General features: G+C 47.1%; 1 protein-coding gene across 7 annotated transcripts in view; it reads right to left on the minus strand.

The window, feature by feature from the left end:
- SRPK2 (SRSF protein kinase 2) overlaps positions 1–814 on the minus strand; it is a 249,951-nt gene extending 249,137 nt beyond the window's left edge. For 3 of the 7 annotated variants that reach the window (XM_075911389.1, XM_075911569.1, XM_075911124.1), the window contains exons 1-2: positions 661–728; positions 482–554 (exon numbers count right to left, since the gene is read on the minus strand). Coding sequence is in view for 2 of the 7 variants with exons in the window: in XM_075911279.1 (XP_075767394.1) it covers positions 482–554; positions 661–676 (89 nt within the window). In the remaining 5 variants the exon portion in view is untranslated. Of the gene's footprint in view, positions 1–481; positions 555–660 lie in introns of all 7 variants that reach the window. The other 4 variants (XM_075911279.1, XM_075910971.1, XM_075911510.1 and 1 more) reach the window with 2 other exon arrangements.
- Positions 815–21,405: the final 20,591 nt, after the last annotated feature.

Below are 21,405 nucleotides of genomic sequence, written 5' to 3' on the forward strand. Positions count from 1 at the left end.
AGGGTGGTTCAAAGGCAGCTGTTTGGACTGATATGGGAGGGATGGAGGCCTGGCAGGTTTCCCGGTGGAATATGGGGAAATGGGGGGGGGGGGCTGTCTGGAGGGATCTGAGGAAATGGGGGCTATCTTGAGCAAAAGGGGGTCCTGGTGGTGCCCTGGCAGGATGGGTGCTAACCTAGGGGAACACGGGTGTGTCCTGGGAGGTCCGTTCCAGTAGGGTATGTTCCAGGAAGCTGCTGTCCCAGAGGGATGTTCAAGCGTCCTTGGGGACCGCATACCTACAGGATACGGAGGTCCGGGGCGAGGAGAATGTCCCAGCGAGATGTTGGGGGCTCCGGGGGGCTGTCCGGGAGAAATGGGGGGGTTCTGGGAGGGGGCGGTGACGGGGCGGTCGCAGATGGCGGGGGGGGGGGGTCGGACGTCCCGTCGGGATATGGGAGTCCCGCGGCGGGTCGATGGGGGGACAGGGCTCCGCACTCACTTTTTGTGCTTGTCCCTCCTGCCAGCCGCCGCGGGCTGCTTGGGCCGCCGCCTCCGGGCCTGCAGAGCCAGCACTGGGGAGAGACGGGCACAGGTTAGTGGGCGCGCGCGGCACTTTCCTCAACCCCCCTCCGAGGCGCCGGTGCCGCGCTGGGCTCCCACAGCCGGCCCGGCCCGTACCTTTCCGGGAACTCATGGCGCTGCCCCACCGCCGGCCCCTCTCCCGCCGCCCGCCAGCCGGGTCCGAGAGCGCCGGGCACGGAGCGGCAGCCCCTCCAGCCAACGCGCAGGCGCAGCCTCCCCCCGGGCAGGGCCGGCGGGGGGCGGGGCAGGGCGGTGAGGGGGCGGGCAGGTGCCGCTCAGGCCACTGGGTGGGAGGGAGTGGAAGTAGTGGGTGCTGCGTGGCCTTCCCTATTAGCATCGTTAACGGCTCCTCAGCCTGCCCAGGGTCCCAAGAGCGACCCCAGCGGAGACCGGGGTCCTTTGCCCTAGTCTCTGTACGTAGGTCCTGAAGGGCAGATCCTGCCTCAGGGACCCTACACACAAGGCAAAGGAAGGAAGCCATTTGGCCCACCTAACCCATGGGCTTCCAGCCAGGAATAGAACCCACCTTTTCCGCCCCATAGTCTGGTGCTATGGCCGCTGGCGCTCGCCACCACGTTCTTTATATTACAAGAGGTTCTAAGCAGGGCTGCCTAGTCACGTTTCCTAACACCCTTTAATACACATTCCTGGAAGGGGGTGGGGGGGGTGAACCTGTAACACCTCCATTGCTTACAGCAGGATTTGGATTTTAGCAGGGAAAGAAGCCTCTGGTCAGGGAGGTGCCTTTTGCTAGTGAGATGAAATTCTATTCAAAGTTCGCCAAGTTCTAAACTTTAAAAGTGCCCTTTGTCTCTGTGGGGTTGGAAGCTAACATTTTCATTGTGACACAATCTGGATTTAAGCCAAGAAACGAGACTGAAATGGCTTTACTGGCACAGATGGATGATCTATTCTTTTAATGGATACAGGACAGACATCTACTCTCATCCTCCTGGATGCCATTCAACAGTTGACTGTGAGATATTATTGTCTTGCCTGAGAAAGGTGGCAGGAGACTAGGGTAATGTGCTAAAATTGTCTGAGTCCGTACAGGGAAGTACCCAGAGACAGCTAATGGGAAATGGATTCTACAAAAGTGAATTTGCTATCCAAGCTTTTTCAATATCTACATGTAGCCACAATGTGAACTGATATGAAATGCACACGAAATGGCACTGTCTACCCTGCAAGCAATATGCAGGTTACCCCTACCATTCCCCAGCTACAACCATGCCATTGTCACTAAGATGGCACAATGCTTGAATAAGATCAGTTTATGGGTGAAGAACAGTTGGCTGAAACTGAACCTAAGCAAAATGGAGGTGATGCTTGTGGACCAGAATAATATTTTTAGCATTTTGCAGCCATGGTGCAGTCTCCTTTGAATAAAGGTTCACATCCACAATTGGTCAGTTCATAGTCTAGCCCTTGCTAACTCTGAGCTCTCACACCACAATGGCAATGAGGAATCATCTCCAGTTGATTAGAAGACTCTCCCACCTGGCAGATGAAGACCTCACCTGGCCTCAGTTATTCATGCCTACATCATCTCTCAGTTGGACTACAGAAATGCAATATACCTTGGCATGAAACTGCCAGTACTTCAGAAATTCCAATGAATACAAACACTGCAGCATCTCCTCTTAGAAACATGGGCTACTATAAGTACATGACACCTATTAACAGGTGTGTTGTGAGCAAGACACGAGAAGTCATTCTTCCGCTCTACTCTGCGCTAGTTAGGCCTCAGTTGGAGTACTGTGTCCAGTTCTGGGCACTGCATTTCAAGAAGGATGTGGAGAAATTGGAGAGGGTCCAGAGAAGAGCAACAAGAATGATTAAAGGTCTAGAGAACATGACCTATGAAGGAAGGCTGAAAGAATTGGGTTTGTTTAGTTTAGAAAAGAGAAGATTGAGGGAGGACATGATAGCAGTTTTCAGGTATCTAAAAGGGTGTCATAAGGAGGAGAGAGAAAACTTGTTCATCTTGGCCTCTGGGGTTTGGACAAGAAGCAATGGGCTTAAACGGCAACAAGGGAGGTTTAGGGTTGGACATTAGGAAAAAGTTCCTAACTGTCAGGGTAGTCAAACACTGGAATAAATTGCCCAGGGAGGTTGTGGAATCTCCATCTCTGGAGATATTTAAGAGTAGGTTAGATAAATGTCTATCGGGGATGGTCTAGACAGTATTTGGTCATGCCATGAGGGCAGGGGACTGGACTCGATGACCTCTCAAGGTCCCTTCCAGTTCTAGAATTCTATGATTCTATTATTCTAGTCTCAACTCTTTATACTGACTTCCCATAGAATTTTTAATTAAGGTCAAAGTCTTGGTACTTATCAAGTGCTCCCATACCTAAAAGATAATTTAAAAGTTCTTGGACAAAGACTATGGTCAACAGCTTCTCTCCTCTGGCACAGTGGAATTCTCAACAATCTGAGTAAAGTCCATCTATGTCAGAGACAGAACTTTTGCAGGTGGTCTGAGACTATAGCATGAACTCCCCTGGGAAGTAGGGATTAACATAACCTCACTACTTTCCACTTCAAGTGCAAGGCATTTTTTGCCTTGTCTTCTCTAATATAAACACACAGCAATTGGTATATTTAACAAAAACAACAAAAAAACTACCAAAACAAGACACTCCACTGCACATGCTTCTTGAGAGGGGTTGATAGCAGAAATACCACATGACATATGCATTGCTTGAAGAACCTCATATACTATAGTGATAAGTGTGGTATTCAAACCTATATAGAACAGAATTTGCTTTAAAAAAAACTAGGCAATTTCATATAAGAAATTATGTTAAAAGAATGTCATTTGATTGAAGCTATGAAATGCCCCATTTAATGTTCCCTGTACTCTAATACCCTATATGTCATAAAGAATGAAGCAAAACTCTTTCAGAATGCTATCTCATTCCATATACAATTTATGTAGTATTGGTCAATGATCTTCTAGCAGTGGGAAAAGATCAGTGTTTATGCTGATTCTTTCAGTTCTTTAATAGTACTGACCATGTCGTGTTGCTAACATATTTGCCAATGCCAGCAAAATTTGAAAGAGTCACTCTTGAGTCATCCTTTCTTCTGGAAAGGTCTGCAATAAAGTAACTAAAAGTCATTGAGACTTCATACAGGGGTTTGTACATTTAAATTTCTTACAGATACTGTCATATCACAGCCATCCTATAGGAAGTAAAAACTGAAAAGTGAAGGGGAGCATTTTGTTTCTAGTGAATGTAAAATATGTATAATTAAAGTGATAGAGATATAGCCGTGTTAGTCTGGGGTAGCTGAAGCAAAATGCAGGACAATGTAGCACTTTAAAGACTAACAAGATGGTTTGTTAGTCTTTAAAGTGCTACATTGTCCTGCATTTTGCTATAATTAAAGTGATACATCTGTTTTTCTGTTATTAATACAGTTTCATTCCCATTAGGCTTTTTTTAAAAAGTGATCTTGCAGTGTAGCAAACAATACCCATTGATGCACAAGCTCAGGGTAGGGTGTTGGACTGTATGAGGACTCAGGGCAGCGTAGGGGAAAGAGCCGGGGGGCTTGGGGCAGTTTCAATCATGGTCACTGACCCTGCCCTGTACTAGGGATGTTAAATATGGGTTATTTGAATAGTCGAGTAACCTCATTACATTTTATTGGTTAGTTGACTATTCTATAGTCCCCGGAGGCGGGGCTGGCAGTCATTGTATCAGAGGCAGCAATGTGGGGTGCCAGGTGGGAGCTGGTCCTCTCGTGGACCAGCCCTCTGTCATCCTGTGCTTCTGCTTCTGAGAAAGAGGCTGCAGTGCAGGGTAGCAGCAATCCCTGTCTAGCAGGGGTCTGAGCTCCAGGACCCAACAGGAGCCAGGACTGAGCCTGTCCACTACACTTGAAATGCAGCGCTGAAACAGGGGCTATGGGGTGGAGTGTGGGGGGGGGGATGCGCCCCTCGGCGCTGCGAGACCAGCTGCTCTGCCCCAGACTTCCCCAAGTCAGCTGCTGCTGAAACTGACCAGCAGCTGACTCTGGGAAGCCCAGGGCAGAGCACCCCAGCTGCTCTGCCCCAGGCTTCCCGGTGTCAGGTGCTGGTCAGTTTCAGCAGCGGCTGAATCGGGGACGCCTGGGGCAGAGCAGCTGGGGTGCTGCCGGGTTGGTCCCGCAGCGCTGAGGGGCGCATTCCCCCACTCTACCCCAGACCCCTCATAGCCCCCCCCTTCCAATAGTCCAGCATATCTGATAATCTGGCACCCCCTGGGTCCTAAAGGTGCCAGATTATCAGAAGTTTACTGTATATGCTAGACTCGCAGTGGTTTCCAAACTTTTCGGCATCATGCCCCCTTTTTGATTTTTGAGAAACCCTCACGACCCCCTCCCAAAAAAATAGCATCAAAACTTGGGGTGGGATTGATGCGGGGGTAGCTGGGTCACCTCACGCCCCCCCCCGGAATTTCTTCACATGCCCCTGGGTGGCATGCCCCCCAGTTTGGAAACCCATGGCAGAGAGAAGCAGACCAAATGGTATCTTTGGGCAGAATCCATAACACTACATGGAAACACATATGCCTACTCATCTTCACTTGGATTTAGCAACCCTTCTCCCAGGTCAGCAAGTGAAGTTCAGGTTAGGGTGACCCTCAGTGTCAAGACATGCTAAGCACTTTAGTCATACAATAAGGCATAAGTGGTGACAGGCATAAGGATCTTATGCAAAATGGGGTTTTGTGCAAAAAACCCCATTCACGTTGCTTCTTTTTACGCAAAAACCCCTTGCGCAAAAAGAAATGGCAGAAAATATGCTAATGATGTCACAACTTATGCTAATGAGTCCCTTATTAGCATATTTTCTGCCACAAAAATGTGTAGTGTAGACATAGCCATAGGGTATAATTTCATTACCCCTGAATTCAAAATAATTTGTAACCCCAAACTAGCAAGATTTGACAATTTTGGCAAAGCAGCTCCATCATGCTGAACACCAAAACAGAGTAGGTGTGTCTAGGCAAACATGGAGGCTACGTCTACACTGGCCCCTTTTCCGGAAGGGGCATGTAAATTTCACCAGTCGTCGTAGGGAAATCCGCGGGGGATTTAAATATCCCCCGCGGCATTTAAATAAAAATGTCCGCCGCTTTTCTCCGGCTTTTAAAAAAGCCGGAAAAGAGCGTCTAGACTGGCCCCGATCCTCCGGAAAAAGTGCCCTTTTCCGGAGGGTCTTATTCCTACTTCAAAGTATAGAATAAGACCCTTTGAAGTAGGAATAAGACCCTCCGGAAAAGGGCACTTTTTCCGGAGGATCGGGGCCAGTCTAGACGCTCTTTTCCGGCTTTTTTAAAAGCCGGAAAAAAGCGGCGGACATTTTTAATTAAATGCCGCGGGGGATATTTAAATCCCCCGCGGATTTCCCTACGACGACTGGTGAAATTTACATGCCCCTTCCGGAAAAGGGGCCAGTGTAGACGTAGCCGGACTGTTCTTGAAGTATTTTCCCCAGTGTGTCACTAGGGGTATGTAAACAGTAAAGCTAGGATTGCCAAATTTGGTATGCAGCTTCCTCTTATCATAATTTAAAGAAAGGTAATGGTTTGGTTCTGTCAGGATAATGGGATATGCAAATAATTCCATTATTTCTCATAAATTGGAAAGGGAGGGATCTGGTAGGAGGGAGTTATATTCAGAACGACCACAGGGCGCAGCAAGGGGCCAGAGATGGGGACTAAGACAGCTATAACCCCATTGGGCCAGCAGGGGAAGGGAAAAAGAAAAGGACAGCTATCAACTATATGTTTCAGAGAGTTTGTCTGTCTGTGTGTTTGTTTATCTGCGTGTGTCACTGTCCCCCAGTTGGGGTATATGCATCCCTCCCCTGACTGTGCTCACTGTACCTGCAATGGCCATGTACAGGCACTTCTTACCTGGCCCCAAGTTCTGCTGTGAGAGGAGGCTGGGATGGTCCTCTCTACCTGGGGCAGCCTGCATATCGAATCCTTCATTTCCAACCCTACCCCAGAACAACAATTTAAATTAAAAAAATATTTTTTGAGTTATGGACCTGACCAAACACCAGGTAAATCTTCTAGTACAATTATACAATTTATTAACACAAAGTATGTGTATAATGTACTCACACACAAATATTACTAAATAAATGAAAGAACTGAAAATGTATGCATATGCACAGAGAAGTATGACATAGACTTAACTAAATTAGTAGGTAAATTAATGGCAATAGTGGATAAATATGGAAGGACGATAATATAGCCTTCATTGGAGAGGGCAGATAAAGAAAAGTTATTTATTAGTTCCCTAAATAGAAGAACTAGAGGACACCAAATTAAATTAATGGGTAGCAGGTTTAAAATTAATAAAAGAAAGTTCTTCTTCACACAGCGTGTAGTCAACCTGTGGAACTCCTTGTGAGAGGAGGCTGTGAAGGCTAGGACTATAATAGATTTTAAAGAGAAGCTAGATAATTTCATGGAGGTTAGGTCCATAAAAGGCTATTAGCCAGGGGATAAAATGGTTTCTTTGGCCTCTGTTTGTCAGAGGCTGGAGAGGGATGGCAGGAGACAAATCGCTTGATCATTGTCTTCGGTCAACCCTCTCTGGGGCACCTGGTGCTGGCCACTGTTGGCAGACAGGATACTGGGCTAGATGGACCTTTGGTCTGACCCAGTACGGCCGTTCTTATGTTCTTATTGCAAACACTTAAGATTGTGTAAAACTTTACTCATGTAAGTAGTACCCCTGAAATCAATGAAACTGCTCACATCAGTAAAGTTATGATGGTCTAGATCCACAAGGATTTAGGCTTTGCAGTACTCAGCATCACAACTCTTAACTTTTAGAAACTTGAAAATCACAGGACCAACACTGCAATCCACAATGCCTGAGATAGGAGCCAAGACACCTTTACAATAAATGGGGAAAGACAGATTCCTTAAAATGCAATTCACACACCCTGCATGCTAGGTGAGGAACCACCTAAAATTGCCAATGGGAGATGCTAGTAAGAAGGGTGTGTGCAATGCCCTGCCTCTTTCTCAGAGTTTGGCCCCTTAGCTCAAGTCGCAGGAAGGCACCAAATCTCTGCTGGTGATCCCAAGAATTAGAGAAAAATAGGTGGCTGAGTGCCTAAACCTCATGCAAACCCAGGATCAATCCCTTAAGCATGCTCAGAAGCTGACTAACTTGACACAAAAAAGCCAGGGGTGAGGAAAGAGGAGGGATTCCCCTCTAATCTGTAGACCAGGGGTTGGGTTACTCATGGAAGATGGGGAAGACCCCCCCCAATTCAAGTCCCCTCTTTGCCTGGTTAGAAGGAATTTCAAGAAGAATCTGCACCTCTCAAGTGAGTGCTTTAATCATGGGATTATAGAGTCATTCAAACTCTTTTTCTGACCCAACATTTAATTACAGTATTCTGTTAAAGTGCAACAAGTTCAATAGGACAGCTTTGGAGAGCCCCACATGAGAATATCCTACAGCCTAGTGCAGTGTTTCTCAAACTTTTTTTTATAAAATACCACTTTTCCACAAAAAAATTAGTACCCCTTTTCCCCCCCCAAAAAGTGTAAGTACCCCCAGTACCTATAGTTTTCAGACACGCACAATTTTTTTCTACTGTTGCAACACATTTGTTTAAACAACTTAATCGTAGCTGGGCGGACGATGAAATTTTTGGGTGTAAACATACAAAAATAATAAAACTCTGTAAAACTTAAAACAAAAATTCAGTTTTCTATAAGTTTCAGTTGTGTTGATATGCCCCCCAGACTTCTCTCAAGTACCCCTAAGGGTACTCGTACCACTGGTTGAGAAACACTGGCCTAGTGTACTCACTTGAGAGGTGACAGAGCCCTGTTCAAATCCCTTCACCTCAGGCGCAGGAAAGACTTGAAGCAGGATCTCCCATCTCCCAAGTGAGTACTCTAGCCACTGGGATAAATGTTATTAAAAATAGCTCTTCTCCCCTGTTCCTAAGCAGTTTCATGTGTAGTTATCTTCTAAATACACCTACTCAGTTAGGTGGAACAACAGTTGTTAAGAGTTATTCTTAAAGATCCACAGGGGAGACGACAGCCTTGATGGGCCCCTGGGCAAGGTGAGTTAAGGGGCATCTGTGCACTGCCGGGGCCTTGGGTAGAAGGGGTGAGGCCAGTGGCAGGCAGCCCTCAGGACCATGGCACATACCCCAGTCCTCAGCGGAGCCATGTAGTCTAGACGTACCAGGTGATTTAAAAAAGCCCAGGGGTCACTGTTATGGCAGTAACAAAATACAGGACTATGTAGCACTTTAAAGACTAACAAGATGGTTTATTAGATGATGAGCTTTCGTGGGCCAGACCCACTTCCTCAGATCAAATAATGGAAGAAAATAGTCACAGCCATATATACCAAAGGATACAATTAAAAAAAAGTGAACACATATGAAAAGGACAAATCACATTTCAGAACAGAAGGGGGATGCGGGGGGGGGGGGGGGAGGGAAAAGAAGGTGAATGCCTGTGAGTTAATGATATTAGAGGTGGGGAAGGGTAGATGTCTGTGAGTTAATAGTGTTAGAGGTGATTATTAGGGAAGCTATCTTTGTAATGGGTAAGATAGCTGGAGTCTTTGTTCATGCCCCCACGGAGAGTGTCGAATTTTAGCATGAATGCCAGTTCAGAAGATTCTCTTTCAAGTGCAGATTTGAATGTCTTCTGAAGTAGGATGCAGGTGAGTAGGTCATTGAGACAGTGTCCTTTCTGGTTGAAATGGCAAGCAACTGTTTTTTCTTTGTGATCCTGTCTAATGTCTGTTTTGTGGGCATTGATTCTTTGGCGAAGTGTCTGAGACGTTTGTCCAATGTACATAGCAGACGGACACTTTCGGCACATGATAGCATAGATTATATTTCTGGAGGCGCAGGAATATGTATTCTTGATCTTATAACTCACTTGGTTAGGCCCAGTAATGGTGTCAGCAGAGTGAATATGTGGACAAAGCTGGCAACGGGGTTTGTTGCAAGGGAAAGTACCAGGGTTGGTATTAGTGTGGTATGTCCTGTGGTTGTTGGTAAGAATCATCTTGAGGTTAGGTGGTTGTCTATAGGAGACTATAGGTCTGTCTCCCAGAGCTTCTTGGAGTTTAGTGTCCTGTTCCAGTATAGGCTGTAATTTATTGATAATGTGTTGGACAGGTTTAAGTTGGGAGCTGTAGGTGATGACAAGTGGTGTTCTATTGTTGGTTTTCTTGGGTCTGTCTTGTAGTAGATGGTTTCTAGGTATTTGTTTGGCTCTTTCAATTTGCTTTTTTATTTCTCCGGGTGGGTAGTTGAGGTTTATAAATGCTTGGTAGAGATCCTGAAGTTTCTGGTCTCTGTCAGTGGGATTAGAGCAGATGCGGTTGTATCGAAGGGCTTGGCTATAGATGATGGATCGTATGGTGTGTGCTGGATGGGAGCTGGAAGCATGTAGGTAACTGTATGAGTCAGTGGGTTTTCTGTAGAGGGTGGTGTCTAATTTTCCATTGTTGATTTGTACTGTGGTGTCCAGGAAATGGATCTCCCGTGTGGAATGGTCCAGGCTGAGGTTGATGGTGGGGTGTAGGTTGTTGAAATCTCTGTGGAATGTCTCCAGTGATTCTTGGCCATGCGTCCAGATCATAAAGATGTCATCGATGTAGCGTAAGTAGAGAAGGGGTAAAAGGGGATGGGAGTTGAGGAAACGTTGTTCTAGGTCAGCCATAAAGATATTAGCATACTGTGGGGCCATGCGTGTACCCATGGCTGTGCCGCTGATCTGGAGGTACAAGTTGTTCTCAAACTGGAAATAGTTGTGGGTGAGAACAAAGTTACATAGGTCTGCTATCAGGTTGGCAGTGGTGTCCTCTGGGATAGTGTTTCTAATAGCTTGTAATCCGTCTTCATGTAGGATGTTGGTGTATAGTGCTTCTACATCCATGGTGGCAAGGATGGTGTTATTGGGGAGGTAATCGATGTTTTGTAGTTTCCTTAGGAAGTCAGTAGTGTCTCGGAGATAGCTGGGGGTGTTTGTTGCGTAGGGTTTGAGGAGAGAGTCTACATAGCTGGATAGACCAGTAGTGAGTGTGCCAATACCAGAGATGATGGGGCGTCCGGGGTGTCCAGGTTTATGGATCTTGGGAAGCAGATAGAAAAATCCTGGTCGGGGGTCAGAAGGTGTTTCTGTGTGGATTTGTTCCCGAGTAGCTGTAGGGAGGCTTTTAAGGAGATAGAGTAATTTCTTTTGGTATTCCGAGGTAGGATCAGAGGAGAGAGGTTTGTAAAATGTGGAGTTGGAGAGTTGTCTGGTTGCCTCTTGGTTATAGTCGGCCTTATTCATAATGACCACAGCACCACCTTTGTCAGCTGGTTTGATTATAATGTCCAGGTTGTTTTTGCGACTCTGGACGGCATGTTGTTCAGCGTGGCTGAGATTGTGTGTCGCTTGTTGTTGTTTGCGAATAATGTCAGTCTGTGCGTTGTTGCGGAAGCTTTGTATATAGAAATCCAGATTGTAATTCCAACCATCAGGGGGAGTCCATATAGAATTATTCTTCCTTTTGTGTTGATAGGGGGGATCTGGTAGGTCAGATTGGTGTTCATTGGTGGTTTGGAAATATTCTCGGAGGCAGAGGCGGCGAAAAAAAGCTTCAAGGTCACCACAAAATTGTATCCAGTTTGTGGGGGACGTGGGGCAGAAAGAGAGACCCCTGGACAAGACAGACTCTTCTGCTGGATTGAGTTCAGTAGTGATGGTGGCTATTTTAAATTGCCTGGGCAGGCTGCAGAGCTCCTAGACACGCACAAGGTCATACCAGTAGCAGCAAAGGCAGGTGGGCAGGCATATGAGTAGCTCAACGTCCAGTGTGCTTCAACAGCAGCCCTGGGAACTACAAGCTGTGGACCACAAACTGCAGCATGTTGGGAGAACTTCCTGGTTCCTGTCAGGATGTACCCTTTGCCCCTAGCAGGGTCTGAGCAGGGTCAGAGCTAGGAGCAGCACACAGGCTGCATGCAGAGAGGCGGGGCTGCTGAACTGTGATTCTGTTCTATGTTTTTACAGGTAGGATCAAAAAGGGCAATAGAGCATCCTAAGAGGAGTTTAAGTGACACAAAGGGAGAACATGGATATGGTTGTTGCGGGCTTAGTTACTGTGGGAGTTGGAACATGTTGTAAGGGGGCTGTGTTGTGTGCTGTAACCTCTGCCCCCAGCAGGGTCTCAGCAGGGACTGAGCTGGTAGCAGCCCGCAGGCTGCTTGCAGAGAGGAGGGGCTGCTGAACTGTGATCCTGTTCTATGTTTTTTTACAGAATAAAGCCTGTTCCTGGTGCTTTGTCTGAGTGGGTCTGGTCTGAGGTGCACGCACACACAATACACAACGCAGAGCACACCAAGGAGCCTCAGGCCTAGCCTCCCACAGTTGTGTAAGAAGTCACAAGGCTTCCCCAATGCTGAGTAACTTCACACTGGGCTAGTGAACAGGAGGGGTTACATGTGGGAGGGCAGGGCATAGTGGAGCAGACTGTTTGGTTGCTCTAGCTCTTGCTGCCAAGGTGAATGGGGACAACTCCTTCTGCCACCCAGCACCAGGTTGTCACGTTGCTGAATTGGAGGGAAGCAGCCAGATCGCTGCTGCACCCCTAGGTGGGGGTGTTGGCCCCAGAAATTGGTATGGGGGGAGCCATGTGGGGTATTGAATGGGAGATTATTGTTTGTTGATCTTATGTATGCTATTTATGTGAGTGTATAATGTCTATGTGTGTAGGTAGGAATCTGTAATCTGTGTGGAAGCTGAATATTTCTGTGAATGTGGTTGAGCATTGCTATGGACAGGCTGAGTAGTGAAGCCCTGAGGAACAATGGCCCTTGATGGCCCAAAGACACACCTAAAGCAGGAGGGCTGAGACCCAAGAGCTGCCAGCAGAGAGAGGCTGAGGACCAGGTGACCGGCTGAGACCAGAAGAGGCCAGGAAGGAGGTATAAAGAGGCCATGCGGTCGATGCCATTTTGTTCTCAGCTCAGCACTTCATCCCAGAGGCAGCATTGCAGGGATTGAAGAGCCCGGAAGACCTGTGAACCCATCCTGATCGTAGGATGTGCAATAAGAACTTTTAAACCAGCAGCTGCAACATCTCTGCTAGAGCCTGCATCGAGAACTGGGAGATTCGGTGCATGTAACGTACTGTACTTTAATAACCTTACTCTCAGGCTTTTCTTTCTTGTAATAATAAACCTTTAGATATAGATTCTAAAGGATTGGCCCAGCGTGATTTGTGGGTAAGGTCCAGAGGGTAAATTGACCAGGGATCTGTGGCTGGTTTCTTGGAACCGGACAGAACTTGTTCGGGGTAGGTGGGATTGGGTGTTAGGACCCCCCACCTGTGTATGAGGCCCGGGGCCATCTGGGGCACGGATATTGCTGGGGTGTCGGAGGGGTTTTGCTCAGGAGGCTTCAGGCAGGTTGCTGAAGCGCTCTGTGGGACTGGTTTGTGGCCTGTGTGGAAAGGTCACCAGTTGGGGGCCGTAAGAAGCCCCGGATTCGAGCAATTCTCCCTGAGCGGACGCCCTCAGCTGTGCCCAGACACGGCCCGGTCCGTCACACAGGTCCCCCCAGTAATCTTCCAGTCCCAATGCTCCAGAGGAGGGAGCTTTGGGCAAGGTGGTGGAGCAGGGATGGGGCTTTGGGGAAGAGTGGAGTGGGGCCTGTGATGGGGGTGGGGAGTTGCTCTGGCCCTGAACCTCAGGCACTGAAACAGGAAGCCAAGAACTCCTTAATTCAAACCCCGGCACTACCACTGACATATTGTGTTCCTGTACGTATGTTTCGTGACTTGTCCGTGACTCTTGTTTTTCATTCGTAAAATAGGGATAATTACATGTACCCATAGGAGTGTAGTGAAAATTACTAATGTTGTTAAGAGCTCTTAAAAATACAACTTACCATGTAAATTATAATAATGACAAAGATCTACAAAGTGATCAATATTATGATAATTATTAGAAAAAAACAATACACAAAAAAACAGAAATAGTTTTTAAATACCTGTAGATGAAGACAGGTATCTAATCATAAATATTGCAAAGGGTAGATCAAAGTTCAGAATTTAAGGCATAATCCCCACATTCCTCAAGTGTAGATGCATTGAATGGATATAATACAGTGCTTGCATTGGCATGATTTACCCCAGCATCAAACTAGGATTAATCAAACTACTCCAGCACTTCCACCCTAGGGCTTTGTATTAATTCTTTATAAACTGGTGCAAAAATTCCAAATGTATGCAAGCCCTAATCAGCTAGATTTCCAAAATATCTGAGCACATGGTATACTGAGTTCTTTTGAAAATCTGCTCATAAATGTAACAATGGGAATTGCTAGGTGCTGAACAGTTTTGAAAATCTAACCTTTATTTAGGTAACTGAAGGAGTGGGAGCTGAGCTCCTTTGAAAATCTACCCCAGAGGGAAAATCTAGCCTGGGGCTCTGGGCTTCCCTCCCAGCATTGAGGAGCCGCACTGGCACTCCAGCCCCCCGCCACCCCACCATGGGGCTGGAGCATACAAAATCTACTAGCCTGCACACTCCAGTCTCTGGTTTGAGAGGGAAATGAGGGGAGTGTCTTTCTGCTTCTCAGTCAGGGCCACACCAGAGAGGGATTTTGGTATTTTTTGTTTTGTTTTTTTATTTTTGCTTTTCACTTGTGTGTGGCCCCCATCTTATTTTTCTGTGGGTCAGCAGCCTCCCGATCCAAAAAAAGTTCCCCGCCCCAATCTAGCTCCATGTGTCTACTCAGACAACAACTAAACAATAACTATCTGTGTTCCTTACTCAGTTAGTCCAAAGTGTGTCAATCTAAAATAAGCCAGATAGCATGTGGGAAGTCACTGACCTCCCCCACCTGTTCTCCAACCAGCCTCTTTCGCTACCTCAATTATGCCAGCAGCAGTGGTTATCCAAAAGACAAACAACTGGAAGTAATAGAAGATAGAATTCCTTCATGGTTTAAGATTGTGGTGTCTTCTCTATATACAGTAGACTTCCGATAATCTGGCACTTTTGGGACCTAGGTGATGCCAGATTATCGGATATGCCGGAGTATCAGGAGGTACCGCATACTCCCAACCCAATCCCCTGCCCCCACCTTATGCTCGGGCCCTGGAGCCGCCGGTACAGCCGTGTGTCTCCCTCAATGCGCTGGGGCACATGAGCTGAGCAGCCAGCTTCTCAATGAGTTGGCCGGGACGCTGTGTGCAACCCAGTCCCCTTCCCTTCTCCAGAACCAAACATCTTGCCTCCCTGCTGTAACCCAATCCCCCTCCCCCACTCCCAACCTTATGCTCGGCTCCCGGGAAAGCCGGTACAGCCGTGCGTCTCCCTCCAGGCACTGGGGCACGTGCACTGAGCTGCCGGCTTCTCAAGGAGCTGGCCGGGACACCATGTTCAACCTAATCCCCCTCCCTTCCCCTTCCCTTCTCCAGAGCCAAACACCTCCCCTCCCTGCTGTAACCCACGTGAGAGTGGCTGACCTGAGCGGTTCTGGGTTCTGTCCCGGTTCCATCAGGAGCTCTTGCCATTTTGATGCTGGACTATCGGGAGCGCCAGACAATTGGATGCCGGACTATTGGAGTTTTACTGTACATGGATTATTCAACAGAAGTATAAATTCCCCAAAACTCAGTATCAGTGTACCACTATGAGATTTGGCACAGGCTTTGATGAAAACAAACTTTAGAAAGCACAAAATAATTAAATCCTAGACCAATTTTGTGAAGAAGCTCTCTGTGTGTGTGTGCGTGCGTGCAGGCTTGCACATACACAGATGCATGCATGCAATGGGTTTCACTGTCATATTCTGGAAGAATCAACAGGCTTGTTCCCCACTGTGGTATCTTCAGGGGATATCTTCCACTTGCAGGATCAGAGTTGTAGATAATCTAGTTTCCACCAGATGAACATACATAATTCTTGTTAACATTAACTGGAGTTTCATGAACATATCAAGGAAGGGAAAAAGCCACATAATATGTGTTTTTACCCAAAGCCAAATCAATGTTTGCATTACATACATATAGAGTCACAATTTATGTATATTACACACAAAAAAACTACACTTCAACATTAAAAATGTTCTTTTAAAAACAAGCACTCAAAACTGAAGAAAAGCCAAATTAAGGTTGCCTGTGTGACTTTTATTCAGCCCCTTGATGCATATGCATTATGATACAGTCTTTTATTGCATGATCACATGCTTTTTTTTTCCCATGGGACACCTGCCTTATTCAGTGAGTAGGCCAGAACTACTCTGGGGATGAATCAGGGTTGTGCAGTAAAGAAGAATGCTGTCTGCAGGAATCCTGCTTCATTGTTTCAGAAGCTGGATGGTGTGAAGTGAATGAGTCAGCAGACAGCAGAAAGAGAAAGGAGGATCTCATGTTTAAGGCAGTTGAATGCAGCCCTAGAGAACTGAATTCTGTCCCTGCATCTAACGCAGAGTTTCTGTGTGAGGCTTCTCTGTGTTCCTCCAATAATTATAACATTGTAACCATATTTCACAAGCCTGTAGCAAGGAGGGTGCGAAGGGTATGAAAGCTCCCTTCTCATGATCCCCCCAAAGTAAGCATGCTCTGGCCGCCAGGGGAGACAGGAGCTGTGCACTGCCTAAGGCTCCCTCCCCCATGCTCTGACCAGCCAGCAGAAGGCTGGAGATAATCCGCCACTTACTTGGGAAACCATGGGGGGATGCATTCACACCCTTGAGGTCCACATTTACAAAAAAAGCACCCCACCCCACAGAAACTCCTGTGTAAGCAAAATGCAGGACAATGTAGCACTTTAAAGACTAACAAGATGGTTTATTAGATGATGAGCTTTCGTGGGCCAGACCCACTTCCTCAGATCAAATAGTGGAAGAAAATAGTCACAGCCATATATACCAAAGGATACAATTAAAAAAAATGAACACATATGAAAAGGACAAATCACATTTCAGAACAGGAGGGAGATGCAGGGTGGGGGGAAGGAAGGAAGGTAAGTGTCTGTGAATTGATGATATTAGAGGTGGGGAGAGTGGGATGTTTGTGAGCTAATGGTATTAGAGGTGATAATTGGGGAAGCTATCTTGGTAATGGGTAAGATAGTTGAGGACCTTCTTTCACTACCCCTTCATTCAGTACTAATGTGACTTTTCACCCAACCACAGCCAAAATTGATCACTTTGGGTATGTCTATACTACCACCCTAGTTCAAACTAGGGTGGTTAATGTAGGCAACCGGAGTTGCAAATGAAGCTCGGGATTTGAATTTCCCGGGCTTCATTTGCATATTGCCGGGCGCCGCCATTTTTAAATGTCCGCTAGTTCGGACTCCGTGCCCGCGGCTACACGCGGCACGAACTAGGTAGTTCGGATTAGGCTTCCTATTCCGAACTACTGGTACACCTCGTTCCACGCTGAGTAACGGTAGTTCAGAATAGGAAGCCTAATCTGAACTACCTAGTTCGTGCCGCGTGTAGCCGCGGGCACAGAGTCCGAACTAGCGGACATTTAAAAATGGCGGCGCCCGGCAATATGCAAATGAAGCCTGGGAAATTCAAATCCCGGGCTTCATTTGCAACTCCGGTTGCCTACATTAACCACCCTAGTTCGAACTAGGGTGGTAGTGTAGACATACCCTTTGACACCACTCTATCCGCTGAATAGCTAAGCAGAGCAGGAGCAAAACGTATTTATATAAACCCATCCACAGTCTCTCCCCCTTCCATATAGTTGGCAGGAAAACATTCATTCAGACCAGGTTTAGATGTGTAGTCCTAGTTTTCTAGGGGGTGGGAGGACTTATCTGACACCATTGAGCCTGATTTGCAACAGGCTGGGCTTCCCAGCTTCAGATGATAGCATTGGGATCTGCCCTGGAATATATACAGTAATTCCTCATTTAACACTATATATATGTTTCAGAAAATGATCATGTTAAGTGAAAACGTGTTATGCGGGGTCAATTTTCCCATTGAAAATAATGGAAAAGGTGTGGTTGCAGTAGTGTCTGTTGGGACCGGGACATAAGGTTGGGGGAGAAAGGGGACTGGGTTACAGCAAGGAAGGGAGGTGTTTGGCTCTGAGGACAGAAAGGGGAAGACAGAGGAGGGGGCTTGCAGCCAGCAGCTGGGTTTCTCCAGCTGGCCGGTCTGCGCAGGGCTTCCCCTGCCTCCTTGCAAAGTGGCAGAGGTTCAGAGCTGGCTGCGCTGTTCCCCGGAGACCTCCTCTGGTTGGATGCCCCGCTCCCTCTCCTCTGCCCCCCGCTTGCAGCTGGCAGCTGGGTTTCCCCAGCTGGCCAGTCGCCCTGCGTGGGGCTTCCCCTGCCTCCTTGCAAAGCAGCAGAGGTTCGCAGCTGGCTGCATTGTTCCCCAGCAACCCCTCCTCGCGGGACGAAAGGAGGCAGGGGAAGCCCCACGCAGCTTCCGGCAGCTGGCCAGCTGGAGAAACTGGCCAGCGGGCCGCAAGCAGGGGGCAGAGGAGAGGGAGTGAGGCATCCAGCCAGAGGGGGTTGCCGGGGAACAGTGCGGCCACCTGCGAACCTCCACTGCTTTGCACGGAGGCAGGGGAAGCCCTGCGCAGCTGCCGGCAACCGGCCGGCCGGTCAGGAAAATCATGTTATTACAGGGACGGTTGTGTTGTTCGAAAAATGTTCCCTAAAAAAAAAAAATCGTGCTATCGCAAAAACGTGTTAAGTGGGCATGTGTTAAACGAGGAACTACTGTATCTATCTAATGCTAAGTACTCTAAATAATCAGGTCCTTGGTGTTTCAGCTTAGGCACCCAGTATCAGCACGTATTTTTTACTTCACTCTCTTTGTGCTTCACTTCCTCACCTGTAAACTGGGACTAATACCCCATTACCTCAGAAGAGCTGTGTGAAGGTAAATTAATTAACACAGATGTAAAGCACTCCTCTCCAACTCCCAATTCCCAACTGTTCTGCTCACTTGGTTCCCAATCTCCTTGTCCAAGCCATCTCTCTTCTTTTCCACATCAGATACCAATCTCATTGCCCAGCCACTTCCAGTTTCTGTCTCACCACCTCCAATGCTAGTTTTTCCAGCCTCCCCGTCCCAAGCTGTTACTATCCCTCACTTTAGTCTAGATTTTGTGCTTTTAGCATTCAGATCAGAACTTTATCCTACAGGCTGCCTGGGTGCCAGCAGAGGGAGTTCAGTAAGGGTACTGAAAGACAGGCTTCCAGCTCTCACCCCTGATACTCAATTTCTCCCTGGAAGGGTTGCCCACCCTCCTGCTTTTGTTGGGAGTCTCCCAGCATCAGGCTCTATCTCCTGGAGGATATGGAAGCCAAACTGGGAGATTTTAAGCCACTAAAAGACCAATGCCACAGCAGGACTGCGCTACTCTCAGAAGTGGCCACCACGTCCCTGCAAACCCTAGAGCGGTGTTTCTCAAACTGTGCTCTGCGGAGCCCCAGGACTCCGCAAGACATCTCCAGGGGCTCTGCACAGTTGACAAACTGGAAACATCGATAGGTACAACACATACAATCAGTGGACCGCTGGGGCTCCGCATAAATTTTTATGCACGTAAAGGGCTCCAGAGCCCAAAAAGTTTGAGAACCGCTGCCCTAGAATATGGTCCAGTAATTTCCATACAATGCCCTTATTCTGAGCACTGACTCCACGACTCCCGTTAGCCAGGGACTGCAGCCAATGGGAGCTCCAGGGGTGGTGCATGCAGCAGAGGGCAGAGCACAGAGCCTCCTTTCTCTCCACCCCCTCCCCAAGGGCATGCTGACCACTTCTGAGAATGATGCAAAGCCAGGTAGTCTACCTTAATCTCACTGCACTGTCACCTGAGAGTTGCCCAGAACTTGCATTTGCTACATCCCAAACTCCTGCCCCAGCCTTGATCCCCCTCCAGCATCCAAACTCCCTGCCAGAACTTGCACCCTACTCATGCATGCCACCCTTTACCCCAGGCTCAGCCCGGAACTCTCTCCCAAACTGTGAGCCTTTTGGCTCCATGCCACAGTCTTCAACCCCCAAATAACTGCAATCCCCTGCTCCAACCTGCCGAAGTTGAGTGAGGGTAAATCATAAGAACATAAGAACAGCCATACTGGGTCAGACCAAAGGTCCATCTAACCCAGTAGCCTGTCTGCCAACAGTGGCCAGCACCAGGTGCCCCAGAGAGGGTGGACCGAAGACAATGATCAAGCGATTTGTCTCCTGCCATCCTTCTCCAGCCTCTGACAAACAGAGGCCAGGGACACCATTTCTATCCCCTGGCTAATAGCTTTTTATGGACCTAACCTCCATGAAATTATCTAGCTTCTCTTTAAACTCTGTTATAGTTCTAGCCTTCACAGCCTCCTCTGGCAAGGAGTTCCACAGGTTGACTACGCGCTGTGTGAAGAAGAACTTTCTTTTATTAGTTTTAAACCTGCTACCCATTAATTTAATTTGGTGTCCTCTAGTTCTTCTATTATGGGAACTAATAAATAACTTTTCTTTATTCGCCCTCTTCACACCACTCATGATTTTATATACCTCTCAGTCTCCTCTTTTCTAAACTGAAAAGTCCCAGTCGCTTTAACCTCTCTTCATATGGGACCCGTAGGGTGGAGGAGAGCAAGCTGGGGGATGCGGGGGAAACAAGAGAGCAGGACACAGAGAAGGGGTAAGGGTTGGTTCTTAGGGAAGGGACAGGGCAGCAAGAGTATTTGGGTTTGTGTGATAAGACAGATGGCAACCCTAGTTCTTGGCCCAGAGCAGCTATTACAGGAAATTTCAGGGAAAGTTCTCTTGAATCTAACTAGCCCTGGGCTTGAGCATGCTCAGTTGCTGTATGTGGATGATGCATGCTGTCTGGTCAGTACTAGCAAATGGAGCATGTTCAGTGAGGCTGGCATCCTTGGATATTTTATCTGTTATGCTTTATGTCTCTATGGAGCATGTGAGCATTCTGATTTTTCAGATGCTCAAAACAACACTTTTCTCCAGCCTGGCTCTCAGAAATGGATGAAATTTTCCAATACAATTCAGCCTGAGGCAGATATCCATCATGGGAAACTTTCTTTCCAAGCACTTATAGTTACAGTTATAGCAAGTTATAAGCAATAGAATACACAGTCTTACAATGGAAAGAGTAAGGCAACCTTAATAACAAGCAGTGCTAGAAACCCTACCTATAAAATGCACGAGAACCCGTTCAAATTTAATTCTATGCATACTATAACTATGAAATAGAAAAACATTATTTTGCAATAAAATGAATTTTTATGGAAACAAACAATTGTCATAAGACCTTACAGTTAGTTTTTAGTGTGGATGTAGAACTGCTTGGCTCATTAGCCAGTCACTATTAACAGCTCTCTGTAGCCTTTATTGAGAGCATTTATGAACTCAGTCAATGTCACAGAACTGCATAAAGATCAATTATCCACCTCCAGACATTTAAAATTCTCTTTACGCCTACTGTAAGTTACACAACATCAAACAACACAGAAAACATTTCAAACAGAGTCAGTTGTATTCTAATCATGTCCAGAAGCACAGAGGAGTGAACCATTCCATTTTGTGTTGGTACAGTTGTTTCTTACAGATAAATATAGTGGGTTTTATTTTTTCCATTTCAATGTAGCAATGTTTTACAACCACTTTGTCTTACCTTGTACTTGTGTAGATGACTACATAAGGTGCAGGACAACGAAGGTGAGGAAATAATGTGCATACTCTTGGCTTCCCTTATGCCTCGTGAAACGAGGTTTACAGGATTGGTCGACAAAGGCTTCCCCTGTCGACCGATCCACGTCTTGACTTGCGTGCTGTGCCGACG

This window comes from Pelodiscus sinensis, chromosome 1 (genome assembly GCF_049634645.1).
Source record: "Pelodiscus sinensis isolate JC-2024 chromosome 1, ASM4963464v1, whole genome shotgun sequence".
Lineage (NCBI taxonomy): Eukaryota > Metazoa > Chordata > Testudines > Trionychidae > Pelodiscus > Pelodiscus sinensis.